General features: G+C 46.9%; 1 protein-coding gene across 1 annotated transcript; it reads left to right on the plus strand.

The window, feature by feature from the left end:
- Positions 1-1,373: 1,373 nt before the first annotated feature.
- P2RX4 (purinergic receptor P2X 4) lies at positions 1,374-19,883 on the plus strand. Its single transcript, XM_030292467.1, has 12 exons — positions 1,374-1,539; positions 5,859-6,006; positions 10,307-10,378; positions 10,470-10,542; positions 10,957-11,053; positions 14,656-14,736; positions 14,839-14,980; positions 15,080-15,216; positions 18,015-18,108; positions 18,270-18,335; positions 18,674-18,769; positions 19,338-19,883. The coding sequence occupies exons 1-12, from the start codon at positions 1,406-1,408 to the stop codon at positions 19,362-19,364; spliced, it is 1,167 nt and encodes a 388-aa protein (XP_030148327.1). The 5' UTR covers positions 1,374-1,405; the 3' UTR covers positions 19,365-19,883.
- Positions 19,884-20,482: the final 599 nt, after the last annotated feature.

A 20,482-nucleotide genomic window follows, 5' to 3' on the forward strand; every position in this document is an offset into this window, starting at 1 on the left:
TCGAGAGGTAGATATTGTCTGTTTTCTCCAAATTTTCTTATTATTCACTTTTTTGTATCTGGATAAATAAGGTGGTATGGCTTAGGAAACTCACATCCAAGAAATGAACTAAAATATCATATCAAAGATTATGCCTAGGATCCACAAACTAGAAGCAACCAGATAAGAACAGTTAGGAAAATCACGGCATACCCTCTGTAAGAAATAGTCCATTTATTAAAAATGAACATTATTCATGCTCTGTCTCTCTCTGTCCCAAAAAAATAAACGTTAAAAAAAATGAACATTATAACTAGACTGCAGTAACATAGAAAACAGTAGTGTAAACCAGAAAAAACATCATCATTGCCTATGATTTACAAACTACAATTTTATACACATCTACCTGTGAGAATTCATACTTCATGAAGGCAGGCTGTTTGGGTTTGTTCTGTTCACTGAACAGTGCCCAGCGTATTGAAGGTGCTTATTAATGCTTGTTGAATGAATTAATGAAACTAAATATAAAACATATCTTTGAAAACATACCTGAAAGGGAATGAGCAAACGTGGAAAATTATGTTCGAGTAGCGGAACTGTGGGTGTTTCCTCCACTTCCCTCTATTTTCCAAGTCTCCCTAAAGTTGTGATAAAACCGTCTCAGTTGAAAGGATGGTCACAGAAACCCCTTCCTTGTCCTGTAGCTAAGGAAGCATCTGAATTGGAGTAGGGATGCGACCTGACTCCAATTCCAAGAGGGCCACTTGAAAGGGTGTGTGACTCCAGCCAAGGGCTCCTCGGGCACCTGACATACAGGCTTCTCCTCCAGAGGTTGAGAAGGCACAAGTTTGGACCTCCAAAGGGACTACTTTTTCTTCTATGCTGCCCCCGTCCCCGACAGGTCACTCGTACCTCCTAAACCACCTAAAGGAGTCGCTCACTATCCCCCCGCCCTCCCACTTCAGCCCCCCTGAGGCGTAACTCATTCCCAAGGGAGCGGTCACTCTCTCCTCCATGGCTCTATCTCCACTAAGCCGGTCACTTGTTCTCCCCGGCCCTCCAGAGGGCCATTCATTCACGGAGAGAGGGTCACTCCTTCCTGATAGAACCAATGCCACTTTGCGGGGGTCGCTCGCTCTCCCCGGCCCTACTGACGGGGTCACTCGTCCTCAAGGGGGAGCTCACCCCTTCCCCATCGGCCCCACTCTCCGTGGAGAGAGCCGCTCGTACCGAGGCGGAGCGTCGCCTTCGCCCGGCCCCAGCCTCGAGGCGCAGCACCGCCTCCTTCCGGGCCCTGCCTCGCGCGTGGCGGCGCCGCGAGCTCCCGGAGGCCTGGGCGGGGCTCCCGCGCGGATACGAGGAGCGGGCCGGGCGGCCGGGCCCAGAGCGCCGAGCTGGGGCGGCGGGACGGCAGCCAGCGCGGGCCATGGCGGGCTGCTGCGCGGCGCTGGCCGCCTTCCTGTTCGAGTACGACACGCCGCGCATCGTGCTCATCCGCAGCCGTAAAGTGGGGCTCATGAACCGGGCCGTGCAGGTGCTCATCCTGGCCTACGTCATCGGGTGAGCGCGACCGCAGGCGCTGTCCCCGAGGGGTCCCGGGGTCAGGAGTGTCGTGACGGCCGGGAACTCCCCTTCTGCGTCCCGCCCGTGCACCTGCTCCTCGTGGCCTAGGTCACCCGGTGAGCCCCTCGAGCGGCCTCCAGGTGCTGTCCGCGAGGGGTGGGGGGGGCGCGACCCGAGACGGGTGACACACCCCTCCCCGGACCCTGGCCTCCGGGGGACCGGGCTCTGAGTCAGGAGACAGCTTTGATGTTGTGTTTTCAGGGCAAAGCCTGGCTAGACCTTCATCCTTCCTGCTTCTTGTTCTCTGACTTGCTCCGTGTTGTCCTTTGGCGGCGGGGGTGCTTTGTCCTAAATGGCTCAGTCTTTGCACTTCACTTCCCATTCTAATGATCAGCTGACAGAAAACAAGACTTGGGATTTCCATTTGGTTCCTTTTGGGTCTGTGGCTTCCGGTCCTTTCCTTTAAGTACCGTGTGGTAACCCAAGAGAGTGAAGAGGTCACACTTCTAAAAAGCATTTTAGCATTTCAGTTCCTTTGTTTTGTGAAGTGGTTGGGTTTTTGGTATAAGTACTTTACTTAGCCTCATCATTCTCTGTGCTCCCTTTTTATGCTTCCATATGCTCTGCCACCTTCTAGTCTCACCAAGTGCTTAATTTTAATTGAATGCATCCATTACAATTTAATGACACTCAAAGAGGAGGTAGAAATTAACTTACCAATTGGGCCCACTTTCAAGGTCCACCTGGGTGTTACAGCGTCTACAGCTGATGAGCTGACATGTTATCTACTCTGGCATTCCTTTTCTTGAAAGGCTTAATGCAGTGGTTCCCAGCTGCACATTAGAACCTTTTGGGAACCTTTTAAAAATACAGATTGCTGACTCCCATCCCCAGACCTGATTTCATTGCTACAGAGTATGACTGACTCCCAGCGTGATTCTGATGTGCAGCAAAGTTTGAGAACCAATGTCCTAGTGTTTTCTAAACCTACCTGATTGTGAAAGATTCACCTGAGGAACTGTATAAAAGTAACAGATCCCCCACCCTGGAGTGGGGCTTGGAATCTGTTAACACCGCTGTTGGGAATTCACATGGTCTGGCTGTTAGGTATGGGTTCTAACAGCTGTCAGCTGAGCAGCAGTAAGCACTGACAGGATTCAATAAAATGGTTTCCCACATATGGGCTCTACATCAGAACCACCTGGCCCACTCCCAGGTTTGGATTTATTAAGTCTTATTACATACCACCACCAGTAACTCCTTGCCCCCCAGTGATTGTTGATGCACCTTAAATTTTGAGACCTGCTTCTAACTGGTTAAGTAAACTCAAATTGCTGGATTGGACCGGAAGCACTTAGAATCAAAAGCTCTCAGCTTTTTCCTCTTGGCTTTCGATCCTCAAGGGAGGATTAGTTTAAATCTACCTTAGGGTATCTATAAAGTTCTAGACTACAGAAAGTGTCTATAGCTGCCCATAAAGATGTGAACTATCACATTAATACATCTTACATTGATAACATGATAAAATATTTTGGATATATTGGGTAACATAAAATATATCATTATAATTAATTTTACCTGTTTTTCTTTTGTAAACCCCCTGATTTCGAATCCGAGAGACCACCAAGGAGCCGATACCGATGCAAACGCACGAGGGTTTATTTGCAAGCTCGAGCTTAGGCCCAAGTATACCCGACACAGGGGAGCAGGGACTTGGACCCCTAGGTTAAGAGGGGTAGCAGTTTTATAGGGGCCAGTGGCCAATGAGATTGTAACACACACAGAAAGTTGCGTATTCATGTCAGTCCACACGCAGGTGGCCAATTGAATTACAATTTACCCCATAGTAACTGTTTGAACTAGCCTATCACTCTGGTCAGAATTGGCGTGCAAGTTTGGCGAGCAAAAGGCGGGGTTTACATTATTTGGCGGTTAGGGGTTCTGCATTCCTAAATGAGCCGGTTTCCAGTAAGGGTGTGCTCAGCGTCTTGACTAGGGTGGGGGAGTGTCTTAAGCAATAAGTAGGTCATGTGGGGGTTATACATGAGATGGTGGGTGTAGCATAAAATGGAGTTAGTCTTGCTCTGCTTGTCCAGGGGTAGGGGATTTTTGTAAAATTCCTTGGGTCCCACACTTTTTACTTTTTTAACATGGCTGTTAGAAATTACATTACATATGTAGCTTGTGTTCTATTTCTGTTGGGTAGCACAGCTTTCCAAAGTTCCCATAGAGTGTGTGCTACCTTGATCATGAGGATTTATAAAGCAGTAAATGCTTTGCTTTTCCATCTTCTATGATCAAAACTGACTCAGGAAATTAAAGGCATTTTTCTTTTTTTTTCTTTTCTTTTTCCTTTTTTTTTTTTAAACTCATCTCTTAGCTTCCTAATCCAATTCATCTTAGACTGGACATGGATTTCTCAGTTATCTGATTCTGTCATCTATCACATGATGAGGCAGTAGTTAATCACATAGTGATTCGTGTGAAACCATGTGTCTCTGATTTAGCAACTCACTGTACTCTGTGGTAAAATAAGCTTCTGTGTGTCTCAGTAGAATTAAATGAAAGCTTACATTGCAGCTAAATTCCTAGAACACTTGAAGAAAAGGACTTGTTTGGGGAAAAGCCTACCTCTAGGTTGGACAATGAATTTGGAGACTGCTCAGACCAGCCAAACCCATAAATAACCAAAGCCAGTGATTTTTTGGAGTCTTAGCAGCTAGAGCTTATAAGGAGAGGAGAGGGATGCTAGCATTTCTTGATTCTAGAAAAAATAATAATGGTCGCTGGTAGGTGTTTAATAACAGCTCTGGTGGAAAGGAGTTCTCACTTGTAGTATTAGCCAACTTCCATGGTGTAAATCCTCCCATCATGGCCAATTTTAGCCTTTTGATGGCAACACAAACATTGTTCTAAACATTTGACATGCATTAACTTATTTAACCTCACAACTATCCTATGAAGTCCTATCATCATTCCCATGTTATTGATAGGAAAAACTGAGGCACAGAGAAAGGCCAAAGTTATGCCTAGTGAAGGTAGAGCTTAGAAATGAACCATGATCATTGACTTCAGTCTAGGTTCCAGTGTCCTAACCACTATGTGCTAATGCCTTTAGATTTTTTTTAAGTTTATTTATTTGAGAGGGAGAGAGAGAGAGAGAGAGAGAGAGAGAGAGAGAGAGAGAGAATGAGAATACAGATGGGGAAGAGGCAGAGAGAGGGGGAGAGAGAGAGAATCCCAAGCAGGCTTCGAACTGTCAGTGCAGAGCCTGATGCGGGGCTTGACCTCATGAACCATGAGATCATGACCTAGCCAAAGTCAACGCTTAAATGGCTGAGCCACCCAGGCCCTCCTTTAATTATTCAAGCTGGTTGCAACACCCTCAATTCTCCCCAGAGAAGAGAAGCATACATGGGACCTGAATTCTTGGAGAAAAAGTATGAAACTAATATAAAAAGTTACTTTAACAGTGAGATTCTCTTTTCTGGAGGGAGTATAGCATACAGGACAAGAAAAGAGGCTTCAGAGGCAAAAGACTTGAGTTCAGATCCTCACTTTGTCATTCACTAACTGTGTGACCTTGGGCAAATGACTTAACCTCTCTCTGTCTTAGTTTCCTCCTCTGTAAAAATAGAGAATAATAGGGGTGACTGGGTGGCTCAGTCAGTTAAGTGTCTGACTTTTGATTTTGGCTCAGGTCACAATCTCCCAGTTCGTGGGATAGAGCCCCACGTGCAGAGGCTGCTTGGGATTCTCTCTCTCCCTCTCTCTCTGCTCCTCTGCTCATGCATGCACACACTCTCACTCTCTCAAAATAAATAAATAAACTTTAAGATAAATAGAGAATAAATTTTAAAATAAATAGAGAATAATATCTGGTTATAAAGTGGTTAGGATTAAATTAGTTAATAAATATATAGAGCTTAGATTAGCACCTTGGATTAGAAAACACCCAGATGGTAACTATTATCATAATTTTTATAATTGCTTTGGAGATTCTGCAGGTCATAGTGCATTGAAAGTGCTCAACTATAGCTTTTGAATGTCAAATAAAGACATTCATTGAGTACTTTCTTTGTGCTGATCACTGTGCTAAGGGCTTTACCTACATCATCTCATTTATCTCCCACAAACCACCCTGTGATTTATGTTCTATATGCCCATTTTGCAGAGCCCCCCAAGTTAAACAGTTTTGCAAATTTGCATAATTAGTTAATGTTGTACTGTCAGCCTCTGGCTATCAGAGACTCCTTAGTATCAATTCAAAGTCACTGAATCCTAATGGCAATTTAGAGGAGTGTTTTATTTTGTAGGTGGGTGTTTGTGTGGGAAAAAGGCTACCAGGAAATGGACTCTGTGGTCAGCTCTGTTACTACCAAAGCCAAAGGCGTGACTGTAACCAACACTTCTACACTTGGATTCCGGGTCTGGGATGTGGCGGACTATGTGATTCCAGCTCAGGTATGCCTCCCACCATGGCTTCTAACACTAAAGCTTCTCATTAGCTCCTTTCCCTTTACTGACTTTGCTCTCTTGATTAATGATTCGCCGAGTTCTAACATCACTGATGCCCAGACTGATTTTCTTAGTCCAAGAAAGCAACACAGGCAGATCCCTTTCTGGCTTGGGGTCAAATAAATAATATTCAACCAGCTAGGTTGCTTCAGCTCTAAATCATGGTTGGCTTAAACACAGACAACTCGGCCTGTCTCAGGCCCTGAAAGGTAGAGAAGCAAATGTTTTAAATCCTGGGAAAAATTCAGGTGGAAATACCACCATTCCACACTTTGTATTTGCTTTATTGTTGTAAATCCACAAGGTAAACCTTTGCAGACAGTGTAAAAAGTTTATCAGCAGTTCGAGACCAAAGCCAAACCAGAAGGAAACAGACATGCCCGTATAGGATTTTGTCAGTAATAAAGGTAAGGGAAGAAAGTGATACAGCACCCTAGTATCCAGTCTGTTAATTGACACAGCTCCAAGTTAAGTATTAACTGTCTTTAGCCATGATAATGGCTGTGGTCCATGGCCAGACCCTGACATATCCCTCCAGATGCCTTATATGCTAGGGTCCTGGGGTGGCTAAATGCAAATAAGCTGTCAGCTCCTGGCTCAGAGCTAAGCAAGGAGTTGAGAAACTCTCTTTCTTCATTTCCCTCCCCCCACCCCCGACTTCTCAAGAGAAGGGTTTTGTGGGGAGCCCAGAGAATACCAAAGCTAATGAGGAATGAAGGTCAAATGGAACAGCGGATTCATAGTTTGCTGGAGGCAGGTGGTCCTGTTGGCATGCATCTGCGTCAACAGAGAGACCTCTGCTTCCTGTGAAGCCATGGGGACCATCATACCCAGTCTGTTTACTGGGGCCAAGGAAGACCGTGGACCCACTGCTTCTGCCCCTCAGTGGAAAGGAATAGGCAGCTGCTCTGCCTTCCAGCTCAACTCTGGGCTGGGGGCTGCGTGAGCCCCACAGTGCTCTCTCTTCATGAGCTTGCACAATGCCCTCTGCTTCTTTGCGGATGGGCCACAAACATTTGTTTGCAGTGCTCATCTCCAGACTGAAGTTTCCCTGAGCTTAAAGTAGATAAGAAATAGGGGTGCCTGGATGGCTCAGTCAGTTAAGTTTCCGACTTACGCTCAGGTTATGATCTCATGGTTATTGAGTTCGAGGACCACATCGGGCTCTGAGCTGTCAGCCTGCTTCGGATTGTGTGTCTCCCTCTTTCTCTCTGCCCCTCCCCTGCCTGAGCTCCCTCATGTTCCATCTCTCTCTCAAAAAAAAATCAAACAAAAAAAAGCCAGGAGAGCCTTGGGCATCATGCCACATCCTCATGCTTCTTCAAGACATTTCCTTGTCTCCCAACTTGGCTTGTTCTAGATCTTTCTTTGGAAGATGCTAGCTATTCCCAGAGCTTCCAACACCTTGTCAGACCTGGGGGTGGAGAGGTCTACAGACATTTTGATCCCTGAGTTACCCTGATCCTCCAGATGGCTCCCGGTACTGACTCCACTCTTCCACAGAGTACGAAACACTAACAGAAAGCTTCTGGTATTTCATTTTAGAATGCCAGTGTTCAGTGAGGGGGAGGTCCAACTAGGATTTTTGGACATCTTTTATTCCTTATGTTGGAAGGTCCTTAGCAATTCTTCAGTCTCATCCCCAGTGAATTGTTCTCTAGAAACTTTTGTTTTCTAAATATTGATTTTTTTTTTATGTTTTATTTATTTATTTTGGCGGGGGAAGGGGCAGAAAGAGAAAGAATCCCAAACAGGCTCTGCACTATCAGCGTGGAGCTTGAACCCACAAACTGCAAGATCATGACCTGAGCCAAAATCAAAAGTTGGATGCTTGGTGGGGGGTGCCTGGGTGGCTCAGTCGGTTAAGCGTCCAGCTTCAGCTCAGGTCATGATCTCGCAGTCTGTGAGTTCGAGCCCCGCATCAGGCTCTGTGCTGACAGCTCAGAGCCTGGAGCCTGCTTCAGATTCTGTGTCTCCTTCTCTCTTTGCCCCTCCCCTGCTCATGCTCTGTCTGTGTCTCAAAAATTAATAAAAACATTTTTAAAAAATTAAAAAAAAAAAGAGTTGGATGCTTGGGGCACCTGGGTGGCTCAGTCAGTTAAGCGTCTGACTGTGGCTCAGGTCATGGTCTCACAGTTTGTGAGTTCGAGCCCCGTGTCAGACTCTGTGCTGACAGCTCAGAACCTGGAGCCTGCTTTGGATTCTGTGTCTCCTTCTCTCTCTGCCTCTCCCCAACTTGTGCTCTGTCTCTCTCTCAGAAATAAACATTGGAAAAAAAAAAAAGGAGTTGGATGCTCAACCGACTGAGCCACCCAGGTGCTCCCTCTCCAGAAACTGTAAATCAACCTTTTGGCACATTCCTGGGAGGAAAAAACAACCTTCTCAAATGGAGAAGTATCAATTGCTGACCCTGATTTAATCTTCTCTAGAATGTTTTATTTATTTATTTTAATTTATAGAAAACCAGCCAAATTTGGGGACTTTGGTGGCCTTGCGTTTTTGTACCTCTGAGGTAATCTGTTTGGCAGAGGATGTCTTGAGCACTTTTTGGGTCTTTTCCCTTAACAAGCCAAGCTTTATTAAGGAACCACTTCAGATTATAGACATTTTTTTCCATTGAGGGAAAATTCACATGTCATAATATTAGCTATTTCAGATTGAAAAATTCCATGGCATTTAGTACTTTCATGATATTATGCACCTATAACTTCCTTCTAGTTCCAGAACATTTTCATCACCCCAAGAGGAGACCCCATACCCATTAAGCAGTCACTGCTCATCCTACCCTCCACTTTACCCCTGCCTCTGAGACACCCACTCACCTACCTTCTGGCTCTATGGAAATTTCATAGAATCATAAAATATGTGGCCTTTTGTGTCTGGCTTCTTTGACTTAGCATCATGTTTTTGAGGTTCACCCAGTTGTATCCTGTTTGAGTGCTTCATTCCTCTTTATGGCCGAGTCCTATTCCATTGTAGGTGCACACGTAGGTATAGATAACCACAATCTGTTTATCCATTCATCTGTCAATAGATACTTGGGGTGTTTCCACCTCTGGGTCACTATGAACAATTCTGCCATGAACACATATAAACAGTAGCCACCCCCCACCCCACCCCGCCCGTCCACAGTTTCAGTTACCCATGGTCAGCCGTAGTCTGGAAGCAGATGGTGCTCCTGACATAACCTCAAGTCAGTAGCAGCGCAATGCTTCAAACATTCACCTCACTTCATGTCTTCACATAGGCAATTTATCATCACCCAAAGAAGGGTGAGTACAATACAGTAAGGTATTTTGAGAGAGAGAGAGAGAGAGAGACTAAATTCACATACCTTTTATTATAGTATACTATTATAATTATCCTATTTAGTATTAGTTATTGTTGTTAATCTCTTACTGTGTCTAATTTATTTATTTATTTTTTAAATGTTTATTTTTGAGAGAGAGAGAGACACACACACACAGAGTGCAAGCAGGTGTGGGGCAGAGAGAGAGGGAGACACAGAATCCGAAGCAGAGTCCAGGCTCTGAGCTGTCAGCACAGAGCCCGACGTGGGGCTCAAACTCACGACCCATGAGATCATGACCCAAGCCGAAGTTGGACACCTAACTGACTGAACCACCCAGGTGCCCCTTACTATGTCTAATTTAAAATTTAACTTTATCATAGGTATGTCTGCATTGGGAAAAAACACAGTATATGGAGGGTTGGGTACTATCTGCATTTTCAGGCATCCCCCAGGGGTCTTGGAACGTTATCCCCTTGCAGATAAGGGGGGATTGTGGTACAAGTATTTACTTGAATCCCGTCTTCAGTTAGCTTATAAACTCTCAGAGAACAAGATATAAAAAAAAAAGATCAGGGTTGTTTTTTGTTTTTGTTTCTTTAATTTTTAGTGTTTATTTTTGAGAGAGAGGGAGAAAGAAGGAGAGTGTACCCAGGAGGGAGGGGCAGAGAGTTGGGAGGGCGGGGGACAGAGGATCTGAAGCAGTCTCTATGCTGACAGCAGAGAGCCTGATGCGGGGCTTGAACTCACGAGCCATGAAATCATGACCTGAGCTGAAGTCGGTGGCTTAATCCCAGGTGCCCCAAAAGATCAGTTTTTAAAATGTTTTCTGCATGACATATGGGAGAAGTGAAAGGTACTGTCCTATTAAATGAACACCTGGCTTTCTTTATGGCTTGGCCTGACTCCTCTGAAGGTAACACAGTGGTGCTCTCTCCCCCCTTTCTCCCTCTGCAGGAGGAGAACTCCCTCTTCATCATGACCAACATGATCACCACCGTCAACCAGACCCAGGGCCTCTGTCCTGAGGTAGGCAGCTTCTCAGGAAAGAGCTTCAGGCCCCTCTCCCCCACCTGACTGACTACATGGAATTTGTTTTCACTCTTTCTTCTTTTTCCAGCTTCCAGATAAGACCACTGTGTGTAAATCTGATGCCAACTGTGCTGCTGGCTCTTCAGGCACCCACAGCAACGGTATGAGCATGTGGCTGTGACCCCACAGTAGACATTTAGCGTGGGGAAGGCAGCCCCTGACCAGACTGCCTCCCCTGTGGGGCTTCTCTCCCAGAGAGATGTTCGGGACGAAGAAATCCCCTACATTCCCCAGTCCTTCATATGACCTTGGGTGAGCCTGGTGTACCGATTAGGCTCTTAGGATCTTCTCGACATTCACCTGTTACCCATACTCCAGAGGCCACCCCAGATCTTGTCCTGTGCCATCACCCTAGGCTTGCTGCTGGACTCAGGCAACTGGTTTCCTCTAATTTGTGGAAACTGTATAAAGCCTGTAACTGGAACAGCTCAAGATCAATTGCACAGGATGTTATGGCGGTGCTTCCCCTTCTCTCCCTTGCAAAAGTAGAAAATAGGTGCCCCTTGCCCCTGCAGGAATTGCAACAGGAAGATGCGTGCTGTTCAATGAGACTGTGAAGACGTGCGAGGTGGCAGCCTGGTGTCCAGTGGAAGATGACACACATGTGCCTGAGTGAGTCCTGCCCAAGGGAAGGCGGCAGGGGAGTTAAGCCTGTGTGTTGTGCTCTTGGTGTCTTTGTGGAATCAGGCTTCCCCAGGGCCGGGACCAACGGCAAGGTGGGCCACAGCATTTGTCACTTGCGAGAAGAGTGCAGATGATTTATTTCTATGTTTGGACTTTGTCAGTTGCAAGTAACTAACAGGAAACAGTTCTTGGTGCCTCAAGCAGGACACACACATGGCAGGGGCAGTTTACTGTCCAGCTAACTATGAAGAGCCCAGCACGACTAGACCTGGGACTCAAAGGACAGCTTCAGAGTTTCCACCTTTTGACTCTGCTTCCCCCATATTGGCTTCATTTGCAGGACTGTGGTGTAGTCCTAGGAGGCATCTCTGGGCTTATATTCTCCCAAGTCTCCCAGCCCGGTTGTCCATAAAGATTCTAGACCTGTCCATCATCACATCTTCAGCCACATCCCTCCACCCATCACTGTAGCCGAGGCATGGATTTTGCTTATCAGCTCAGGCCTGGGTCACCTGCCCACCTCTGGAGCTAGGGCGCAGTCATTCCCACCCAAATCACATAGCCTGAGAGTAGAGAGGTGTGGCTTCCAAAGGAAATTGGGGGATCATTACCAGAAAAGAAGGGAACAGATGCTGGGCAGGAAAATAATTAGTGTCCACTGTAGTGTGTTTTATAAAGGAGAGCAGGCTCAGGGCTGCCCTAGAATAACATTCTTCCCATTAGTAATTTGCTCACTTTGATTGGGTGGGTCAGAGGTAACGCTCTCAGAATTGCTTGCAACTCCAGCCTTCCTGACCCAGAGTTCAGACAGAGGCCTGGATAAGCCTGGCAGGGAGCCAGCCACGTTAACCTCATCTGGGGTACACTGCAACGGAAGAAACGGCTGAGAGGTGCCGATTGCAAGATTGCCGAGGGCAGCAGCTCAGGCTAGGGAAGGAAATACTAAAAGAAAATGAATCCTAGCATTTTTGAGCTGCAAAGGGTCTTATGGAGCTGTGCTCCCTAACATCGTGCTACTGGCCATGGGTGGCTGTCGAGCACTCAAAAGGTGTCTGGAACCAAATAAAATGCTCAGTGTAAAATGTACTCCAGAGCCTGAAGACGTTATGGGAAACAAATTATATGTATGTATATTATATATATGATACTATATACATATATATATGATACTTTGTGTTTACCTGGTGAAATAATACTTCAGATATATTGGGTTATTATAGAAAAGTTAGTTGCACTTGTTATTTTTACTTTTTAATGTGACTACTAGACACTTGAAATTGCAAGGTGGCTTGTATTTGTGTCTCAGTATATTTTCATTGGACAGCACTGTTATGTATCTAATCGAGTGGAAGATGATTTTTAAGTATACACTGATAACATGAAATAACATGAGTCACATGAAGAGAAGGACATTCCCATTCTTATTCAGCTTCTAAGCTTATATCAAGGAGGAAATCCTGGTTTGGGTTCTTTTAGAACTTGCTGATTTCCATTTCTCATAAATTACAATCCCCAGATTCAGCACCTTGGGCAAACAGTAATATTAAGTAGAACTTTTTTTTTTTTTTTTTTTTTTTTGAGAGAGAGAGAGATAGTGTAAGCAGGGGAGAGGGGGGGTGGGGGGGGGGCAGAGAGAGAGAGAGAGAGAGAGAGAGAGAGAATGAGAATGAACGAACGAACTCCAAGCAGGCTTCACTCTAGGCATGGAGCCTGACATAGGGCTCCATCTCATGACCTGAGCCGAAATCAAGAGTTGGACGCTTAACTGACTGAGCCCCCCCAGGTGCCCCTTAACTACAACTTTTAGTAATCCTGTTTTGATATGATTATATTTATTTGAACAATGACCTCTGACTTGGGGCAAATGATATTTCTTATGGTCATGATGGAAAGTTTCATTTCAAAATGAATGTCAGTAAAAAACAGTCAGTTGATCCTAAAGGCAGGAACAACACAAATGTCCATCAGAGAAAGAGATAAACAGATTACAGTCCATCCATGCAAAGGAATAGGACACAGCCATAAAAAGAGAATGAAACGTTAGATGCTACAATGTGGATGAACCTAGAAACATGGTGCTAAGTGAAAGAAGCCAGACACAAAAGGCCACATATTGTATGAATCTGTTTATATAAAATGTCCAGAGTAGACAAATTTGGAGAGACAAAAAGTAGATTATTGGTTCCCAAAGGCAGGGGGTAGGGTAGGGCATAGGGGTGGGGGGAATAGATATTAGTGCTTAATGGGTACAAAGTTTCTCTTTGGGGTGATGAAAATGTTCTAGAACTAGATGTGTGATAGTTGTACAACATCGTGAATGTATTTAATGCCACTGAATTAACACTTTAAAATGGTTAATTTTATATTGTGTGGATTACACCTGCATTTTTTTTTTTTAAACTGTGAGCTAGGGGCACCTGGATGGCTCAGTCAGTTGGGCAACTGATTCTTGATTTCAGCTTGGGTCATGATCCCAGAATCCTGGGATCATGCCCTGCATCGGGCTCTGCACTAGGCATGGATCTTGCTTGGGATTCTCATTCATTCCCTTTCTCTTTCTCTCTTTCTCTCTCTCTCCCTTCCCTCTGCTCCTCTCCCCCACTTGTGTGCTCTCTCTCTCTCTAAAATAAAATTAATTCATTAAATTTTTTAAAAAATTAAAAAAATAATAAAACAGTTAAAAGTTTTACATATGAGTTAGACAGATGTGGGGGGAAAGCTATGGTATAGAGAATGGCAATAGTTTGAAAAACCCTAATATAATCCATCCCTCTTGATACAGGGATGTGGGAACTTGAAGCCCTGAGAGAAGTACCTTGGTCAAGGCCTTTCTTGGCATCAGTGGTGACAGGTTCAGCTGTCTTTGCTATGTGGACTCGCTTCTGTCTCAGGGTTAAGAAGACTATGGATACTGTTTATAAACTCAAATATTCCACCTGGATCAGGGAAGCCTCCCCTGCCCCCTCCCTGCCTGCCCTTCCCCACAGAGGGGTCTGCCCCCAGCACTGGATTCTCCTGTAGAGACGCACCAAAGAAGTGGGGTCCCCTTGGAGACAGATTTACCGTGTACCTGTCAGCCAGGAGCTGATGTGGCACTTCCAAGGAGAGAGTGCCAGCAGACACGTGATTTTTGTGTACTTTTGCGATGAGGTCAGGATCCACCCTGTTGGTGAATTCACCTTTGCTTGGACTTGTAAAACCCGATCTGTTGAGCATTCCCCTGAGGGCACCTGAGTGAGGAGATGCGCTCACTCTGAAACCCTGAAACCCCGAAACCGGCTGCAGGCTGAATAATTTCAAGGGAAGCTACCAGGCATCCTTTCTCCTTAGCTATTCCTCAAACTCTTAAATGCCCACTGCCTTCGGCAAGAGGCATGACAGGAAGAAAAGGAAAGGTTTAGTTTACCCTCCTCTGTTAACCTAGTGTTTATGCAGAGGACGGTAGAAAATGCTCGAGAGGTTATCATGTTTTTTCTTGACAAAATGACATTGTAGGACACGTGTCTGTGCTTTTTAAAAATATTACATAAGGAGGAGGGCATACATCTACTTGTACTTTTATTAACAATATGTTACGTTATCTTTTTCAGACCTGCTTTTTTAAAGGCTGCAGAAAACTTCACTCTTTTGGTTAAGAACAACATCTGGTATCCCAAATTTAATTTCAGCAAGTAAGTGGTGGCCAGCTGTGTGAGTTCACCAGTGTCTTAGAGCAACTTCTGGCTCCTCTTTGAGGTTTCCCTCACTTCATTTCTGCTTCCTCCTGACTTTAGGAGGAATATTCTTCCCAACGTCACCACGACCTACCTCAAATCGTGCATTTATGACGCCATAACAGATCCCTTCTGCCCCATATTCCGTCTTGGCAAAATAGTGGAGAATGCAGGGCACAGCTTCCAGGACATGGCCATTGAGGTAGGCAGAGGCCCCTGGCTTTTCTGACACAGCCTTTAACGCATCTTGTTCTAGAATGGGCCCCGAGGAAAGCTTGCTGTCTCTGCTCACAACCTGCAGGGAGGTATCATGGGTATCCAGATCAACTGGGATTGCAACCTGGACAGAACCGCCTCCCTCTGCTTGCCCAGGTACTCCTTCCGCCGCCTGGACACCCGGGATGTGGACCACAATGTGTCCCCCGGCTACAATTTCAGGTAGGCGTGAGCTTGGGGCCCGGTTCTCTTGTGTTGGGGGGTGGGGGGCGACAGTGCCTGGATCACTCCCCAGCGGGGGCGTCCGTGCCCACCAAAGACCGCACTCGGGCAGCCTCTGAGGGCAGGTGGAGAGGTATGTACCAGAGTGTTCCTAGTAGATCTTGTGCCCACAGTATCCTGGCCCATGAGAGCCTCCTGTGCCCCTTCTTACTTCAGAAATCATGTTGAGGGGCGCCTGGGAGGCTCAGTCGGTTAAGAGTCCGACTTCAGCTCAAGTCATGATTTTGCAGTCTGTTGAGATCAAGCCCTCCGTCACGCTCTGTGCTGACAGCTCGGAGCCTGGAGCCTGATTCAGATTCTGTGTCTCCCTCTCTCTCTGCCCCTCCCCTGCTCAAACTCTGTCTCTGTCTCAAAAATAAACATAAAAAAAAAAAAAATCATGTTGATACAATTTTCAGAGTAGCCCAGAGAGGCTGGCTGCTTGAGCTCCCTTGGGCCAGCCTTCTAAGACCCCTGCTCACTGATTTTGAGGAGTGGGTGAGCTTGTGATCCTCCAGTCTGAAGACCTCTGGGGCCTGACCCAGGAATTAGTTTCTCAAAGACCCAAGTCTGCCTTTGGAATGCCCAGGGTGCAGGAGATACAGGCTTAAGCCTCAGGAAAGGCCTTTGCTAGTACTTCCCTACCGAAAGTACCAAGTATTCATGTCCTGGGACTGCCACAACAAATTACCACAAGGTGGGTGGCTTGAAACAACAGGAAGTTATTCTCTCATGGATGTGGAGGCCAAAGTCCCCAAATCAAGATGTCAGCAAGGCCAGCTACCTTTTTTTGCCTTTTCCAGGTTCTGGGGGCTCCCAGTGTTCCTTGATTCATAGACTCATCACTCCCACCTCTGCCGCTGTTGTCACACAGCCTTCCCTCTGTGCGCATCCCCGTGTGTCCTCTCTTCTTACAAGGTCACCAGTCATATTGAATCAAAGTCCACCCTAATCCAGTCCGACCTCATCTCAACTAATTCCAGCTGCAAAGACCCTATTTTCCTATTTCCTTTTCCCATTCACATGTTCCAGGTGGATTCGAATCTTGGGTGACAGTGTTCAGCCCGGTACAGCTGGTAATCTGATGGGAGGACCAGGGGGCCAGGGTCACGTTTCCTGAGGCAACCAGACCCGTAGCCACGTACATTGTTGTGTGCCCTTTGTGGCATCTCTCACGCATTTTGCCACTCAAAAAAAGCATCCCCACAAGGGGCCACCTGAATAGGTCTGAGGTGCTTTTGTGTTGCACTTGTCTCCCTCTAGTGGTGACGTGTGCAAGCCAATACGGGATCACAGAAACCTCCAGAATTACAGTCAGCTATCATTTTGAACCACCTGACTCACTGATACTAGGGCAGATATTTGGATTTTTTTTCCCTAGTAAAGGAATTAGATTTGTGTTGCTGTCTCTACTGTTACACAGTTTAGAAACCATTGTGGAAAAACCTCAAGCTTGGGTCAGAACCTCAGAACAGAGAGAAGCCGATGGGAACCGTCACCAGAAAGACACCCATCCCCTGACCTCCACTAGCACCAGGCCCCACCTGAATTCCCCAGGCCTGACCATGACATAGAGGTTGTGGGCCAGACTAATCATGGGCCAAGAGTTTAGGCTTCTCTGAATCAACGTGCTATATGTATAACACGGGCAGCAAATGGCATCATGGCTCAACAGACCCCCCACTATCACCATTCCCCCATGTGTATGTTTTTTTTTTAATGGCTTTATTGAGATATAGTTTACACAACACTCTTCATCCATGTAAAGTGTGGGATTCCGTCATTTTTAGTTCATTCACAGAGTTGTAGCACTCTCGGCGTAATTTTGGAACATTTTCATCCCCTCAGTGCGAAACCCCTTCAGCCATCACCTGTATCTTCCCATCTACCTCAGTCCCTGTCAACCATCATCTGCTTCCTTTCTCTCTGGATTTGCATAAATGGAATCACACACTATATGGATTTCTGTGACTGGCTTCTTTCACTCAGCATCATGTTTTTTTTCCAAGGTTCATCCATATTGTACATTTATCATTACTTCATCTCTCTTTATGGCCAAAGAATATTCCATTTTGTGGATATACCACATTTTATTTACTCATTTATCCATCGATGGGTCAGTTCTTTAAAAAAAAAAAATGTCCAGGGGCGCCTGGGTGGCGCAGTCGGTTGAGCGTCCGACTTCAGCCAGGTCATGATCTCGCGGTCCGTGAGTTCGAGCCCCGCGTCGGGCTCTGGGCTGATGGCTCAGAGCCTGGAGCCTGTTTCCAATTCTGTGTCTCCCTCTCTCTCTGCCCCTCCCCCGTTCATGCTCTGTCTCTCTCTGTCCCAAAAATAAATAAACGTTGAAAAAAAAAAAATTAAAAAAAAAAAATGTCCAGCACTGATTCTGTGAGTTTTGTGGAGTTTCATGGCCAGCTCCATGCCCCTACCTACAAGGCAGTCCTAGGGCTAGCTGCTGGCTGGCTACATGCTGTTGGTGACCAGGATCTCCTTGAGAGAGGCAGGTGGTTCTGCTGTGTCAAGGAGGAGGTTCAGAGCATGAGGTTCCAGCTCCACCGTAGGAGGGGACAGTGATGATAGAGTAGTTCTGGTGCCCCAAGGGCCCTGGCATCCTCCTGCCAACAGCCCAGCCCACATCCTGCGCAACCCACATTAGCCGGGAGAGGCCCTGAGGTGCTCAGGTATCATCTGTCCAGCAGGCAGTGCCGGCTCCCGAGGGCCTCGGGATTTCTGCTCTGATGTCCCCCTTTCCCTAGGTTTGCCAAGTACTACAGTGACCCGACTGGCGCCGAGCACCGCACGCTCATCAAGGCCTACGGCATCCGCTTCGACATCATAGTGTTCGGAAAGGTAGCCTGGCTGCCGGCTTCTCTCGGGGCTCTGGTTCAGAGCTTCCGAGTTCTGAACCCCGGGCTTCTGGGTTCGCCAGGGTCCACGGGCCCTCTCCCCACCTCTTATCTGCTCTTGCCCACCTCTCTCACAACTTTGTCCTTTTCTTCTGTCATTTGTAGGCTGGGAAATTTGACATCATTCCCACCATGATCAACATTGGCTCGGGTTTGGCGCTCTTAGGGGTGGTGAGTGACTTAGACCGCCCCTCCCCCACCCCCCCAGCTGCCCGCCCTCCTCAGCAGTAGTTAGCACAGTGAGGTGAGACCCTCCACTGGCATCCTGGTTCCTCCCCTTGACACTTGTTTCTGGAATCAACCCTCCAAGTTTCTTGCCCTTGCCCCCAACCCCACCTCCCCTTCCCTTCTCCAAAACCATGGCCCTTGGGGCCTTGCCTTCTCCTGAGAGGTGGAGCCTTGCCCTTTCTATCCTTGAAAGATTCCAGGCTTTGTGGGAAGGGGCATGCATAGAATAACAGGGGCTGAAGCATCCTGTCTCGCTCTTTCTCGCCCTGTGCTGCACTCAGGCGACAGTGCTGTGTGACGTCATAGTCCTCTACTGCATGAAGAAAAGATACTACTACCGGGAGAAGAAATACAAGTATGTGGAGGATTACGAGCAGGTAGGCCACCTCCTGACCTCCTGCAGGCAGGAAGGTCCAAGCACCTTGCCACCTCCGCCTCTTTTTTGTGCCAGTGGTGAGCACCTGGGGCGCTGGGCCATCTGGGGGGAGACCCGGGTGCAAAGTTGGCACTCCTTAGACATGTGGTCACCCCAGGCAGCGGCACACTGCTCACTACCCTCATCCTCCGCTCCATTTCTAGACCATCTGTACTAGTATTCACTTCATACTTTTCTTCAAACGGGCTCACTCTGTAAAATCTAGCCTCATTTTAATTAGTGACATCTCAGGTTACTTATAATCATGAATATTATGACAAAATCTATGTCCACACACTCCTTAAACTTGCCTCACATAGCAAGAGGGGTTGGGTACCATGCTTTTTGAGAACCCATGCACCGGGCTAAGCTGAGTATGTACAGTTATGAAGGGCTGCCCAAAGTTCTCAGGGTGAGTGCCTGGCTCTCGCCTGCCCCAAGTGGCCCAGGCTTGCCTATGGGCAGCCCATGGTGTCTATACATCTATCCAGAAGCGTATCAGTCAACGATAAGCATACCTTTCTTTGCAGGGGCTTGGCAGTGAGATGGACCAGTGATGCCTCCACACCTGGGCTCCCCATGGCCCTCATCAGAGCACAGCGAGGAGGGAGAAAAGGCTGCCATTGTCACCCCAGAGAAAGTTCCAGATTCTGAGTCCATCTCCACTGCACAAGAACTTCATGGTTGCCCAGCTGCTCCCGTGTTTTGTGTGTAGGGCGTGTGTAGTAAACCACCCTGCACAGTGGGTCACCTCAATGTGGGGTTGTTGGGGCAACCTCTGGCCTAAGGGCTCTGGCCCTACTGCCGCTGCTGGGCAGGGCCTCCTTCAGGACCAGCCTTCCTCAGGGGCTCCAGTCTCCAGGCCACTGCGAGACCGGTCCAGCTGGGGCCCAGCAGCTCTGTTCAAGCACTTTATAAGGGAAGGAAGGGCACCTGGGTGTGGTCACTGGCTCTTGGTCACCCGGTCCACTCTTCCTCCCCTCAATCCATACTGTCATGGGACAGAGTTAGCACGTCTCCTCGAGAAGAGGCATGTCGAGGTGATCAAGCACCAAACATTAAAACGATTTTCTCAATCTTTGTTCTCATAGCATGAACTAGAACTTTCCTCTCTTCCCTTTTACTTCGACCACTAAACCCATTTGTTGTCACAGCTCACCATGTTCAGAAAAAGCTTCCTGAAACAGTCTGTTGTTGGGGCTTTAGGCATCTTCCCCGACTTCGACCTTCTCTTGAAGGCCTCGGCATCTTGATATTTGTAAGGCTGTGTTCCTACAGAATTTACAAGATTTTGTCCTGTGGTGACTGTCTTTTTTTTTTTTTTTTAATGTTTTTATTTATTTTTGAGACAGAGACAGAGCATGAGCAGGGGAAGGGCAGAGAGAGAGGGAGACACAGAATCTGAAGCAGGCTCTGAGCTGTCAGCACAGAGCCTGACGAGGGGCTAGAACTCACAAACCGTGAGATCATGCCCTGAGCTGAGGTCGGACATTTAACCGGCTGAGCCATCCAGGTGCCCCCTTGTGGTGACTAGTCTTACATGTGCATGTGGTTTTTTTTACATAAAACTGTGGTCCTGCACTATGGGGGACACAATTTTAAGTAACAAGAACATGGCTTATCCTGTCCCCTCCCCATTTGCTTTCCAGAAGTCTCCAACCACAAGCAGCACCAC

The sequence above is a fragment of the Lynx canadensis genome, chromosome D3 (assembly GCF_007474595.2).
Source record: "Lynx canadensis isolate LIC74 chromosome D3, mLynCan4.pri.v2, whole genome shotgun sequence".
In the NCBI taxonomy this organism is placed as follows: Eukaryota; Metazoa; Chordata; class Mammalia; order Carnivora; family Felidae; genus Lynx; species Lynx canadensis.

Bases quoted from the DNA above. Each gene is read 5' to 3' on its own strand.
- P2RX4 (XM_030292467.1), top strand. From the start codon at position 1,406: ATGGCGGGCTGCTGCGCGGCGCTGGCCGCCTTCCTGTTCGAGTACGAC. The intron at 10,379-10,469 runs GTAGGCAGCTTC...TTCTTTTTCCAG, and splicing joins CCCAGGGCCTCTGTCCTGAG to CTTCCAGATAAGACCACTGT. The intron at 10,543-10,956 runs GTATGAGCATGT...TTGCCCCTGCAG, and splicing joins TTCAGGCACCCACAGCAACG to GAATTGCAACAGGAAGATGC.